At 60.4% G+C, this 2,211-nt stretch overlaps 1 protein-coding gene across 3 annotated transcripts in view; it reads left to right on the forward strand.

The window, feature by feature from the left end:
• The first annotated feature begins 12 nt into the window (after positions 1–12).
• The window catches only part of LOC102475736 (carbonic anhydrase-related protein 11), a 26,119-nt gene continuing 23,920 nt past the window's right edge, over positions 13–2,211 (forward strand). For 2 of the 3 annotated variants that reach the window (XM_006160189.2, XM_027776481.1), the window contains exons 1-3: positions 13–509; positions 594–668; positions 1,385–1,527. In XM_006160189.2, the coding sequence (XP_006160251.1) occupies positions 443–509; positions 594–668; positions 1,385–1,527 (285 nt within the window). In that variant the 5' untranslated portion in view covers positions 13–442. The remainder of the gene's footprint in view (positions 510–593; positions 669–1,384; positions 1,528–2,211) is intronic. The other variant, XM_027776480.1, reaches the window with a different exon arrangement.

A 2,211-nucleotide genomic window follows, 5' to 3' on the forward strand; every position in this document is an offset into this window, starting at 1 on the left:
GGGAAGGGGAGGCGGAGCCGAGCAGGGAGAGGGGGAGGAGGAGGTGAGAGGCGGGATGGAGACCTGGAGTTAGGTGGCTTCCTGGAGAGAGAAGTGGGGGTATGGATTAGAAACCCAGAGGTAGCCCCCGAGGCAAGCCGAAGGCAGAGGGGAGCCGGGCGATCTGGAAGCAGAGGGCAGGGGAGGGTTGGGGAAAGGAGAGGACGGAGGAGGCGCGGAGAAGGGAGAGGAGTGGAGTGGGCTGGGAGGGTCTCGGTCCCCGCTGCCTTGGCATTTGGGGAACTGGGGCTCCCTGTGGGAAAGAGAGGAAGCCTGGAAGTCCTGGAGGGACAGGGTCCCAGAAACAGGGGAGGGAGGAGCTGAGAGGGCAGGGCATAGGGAAGGGGTCGCTGGGAGGCCTCCGAGGGATGGGGGGTGCGGCTCGGCTGAGCGCCCCCGAGGGATGGGGGGTACGGCTCGGCTGAGCGCCCCTCGAGCGCTGGTACTCTGGGCCGCACTGGGAGCGGCAGGTAAGGCCTGGGGGTCTGGGCAGGAGCCCCTGAGGGGATGGGGTGGGGACGGAGGTGCCCAGGAGAGGGACGCTCTCTTCCCAGCGCACATCGGACCCGCACCTGACCCCGAGGACTGGTGGAGCTACAAGGATAATCTCCAGGGAAACTTCGTGCCAGGTGCAGCCAGGGTGGGGACCCAGAGCCCAGACCCCCCCACGCCCAGCACCTCCTTCTTCCGACTCTGGAGTCTGGGTCCCCAGCCCCTCCTCCCCTCAGGACCAGGAATCCCAGCCCCCTCTCCCTCCCTCAGGAGCCGGGCCCAGCCTCTGAACCCCGCGGCTCACCATGGGACATTATACATGCGCATTTCAAGTAGCGAGTGGGAGTGAGTGGAAGGAAGGAGAGCGTGGGGGTGGAGAGCAAGGGCGTGTTTGCAGGGAGAGGCAGGTCCTGGCTCCTGCGGGATGCCAGAGGCTCCGTGGCCGGACCTCCGCCTAGTCCGGGTCTCTCGTCCAACTCTTCTCCCCATTCATTTATTATCCAGCTGTGGGACAAGGAGGATAGAAAGAACTACAACTCCCATGGGGCTCTGGGGCAGACAGGCCGTGGATGGGCTGGCTGGTTGCCCCGCAGCCTGCTGGGAGTTGTAGTTCCTCCCATAATGACTTAATTTGAAATGGATCGGCTCAGGAACGGCCTGGAGGTGCTGGGGGTTGGAGGAGGGCGGTGGTCTTAGGAAATTATACCAAGTTTCTTCCGGGACCCACTTACTCAGACCCAGGAGTCCAGGTCCCCAGCGCCTTCTCCCCTGGGATGTAGGAGTCCAGACCACAGCCCAGCAGGTCGGTGCTGTTTCCTGACTCTTCTTCCTCCTACCCAACCCCTGTTCTCAGGGCCTCCCTTCTGGGGCCTGGTGAACGCGGCCTGGAGTCTGTGTGCCGTCGGGAAGAGGCAGAGCCCTGTGGATGTGGAGCTAAAGAGGGTCCTTTATGACCCCTTTCTGCCCCCGCTGAGACTCAGCACTGGGGGAGAGAAGGTAAGGCGTCCAGCGGGAGGAATGGCCTCGCCCTCCGCGGTGGGGATGGGTGGGGTAGGGGGATGCCGAGTTCATCCTTGGGGATGAGGGGGTACCCATTTGGGTGGAGAGAAGGCTCCTTACAGTCTGAAATGATCACCTTCCTCTGCCAGACAGGGCTCCTAGTGTCCTTCTCATGTCTAGGAGCAATGAGAAACTGTTTCCCTGGGTCAGGTTAACCCTGCGATAAACCCTGTGCTTCTCCCAACCCCAGGGAAGGGCTGCTGGTTTTAGTCTTATTTTATGGATGCAGACACTGAGGCACAGAGAGGTTAAGTTACTTGCCCAGGGTCACGCAGCAAGAGTGCCAGTGGCAGGATTCGAACCAGGCACTGATACCTATTTTGCAATACCATCTTCTTTCCCCCTTCTTTCTTTTTCACTGTCAGAGATTGCTTGCACTCACCAGAGAGAGAGAGGGTACCCCTCTCAGTGGGGGGACTTGGGCACAGCCACACATGTGGGCAGCCTGGTTTTCAGGTTGCCAGGGCCCAGGACTAGCGGTCAGCCATGTGGGTTCTGCTTCCAATGTGCAGGGCTTAACCATTGCACGATGGGACTGGCCCAAGAACATTCCTTTTTTTTTTTTTTTAAGAATTTTTGTATGGGGAACCAGCAGTTAGTGTAATGGCTATGTCACTGGAC

Source organism: Tupaia chinensis, unplaced genomic scaffold (assembly GCF_000334495.1).
Source record: "Tupaia chinensis unplaced genomic scaffold, TupChi_1.0 Scaffold000673_1, whole genome shotgun sequence".
Lineage (NCBI taxonomy): Eukaryota > Metazoa > Chordata > Mammalia > Scandentia > Tupaiidae > Tupaia > Tupaia belangeri.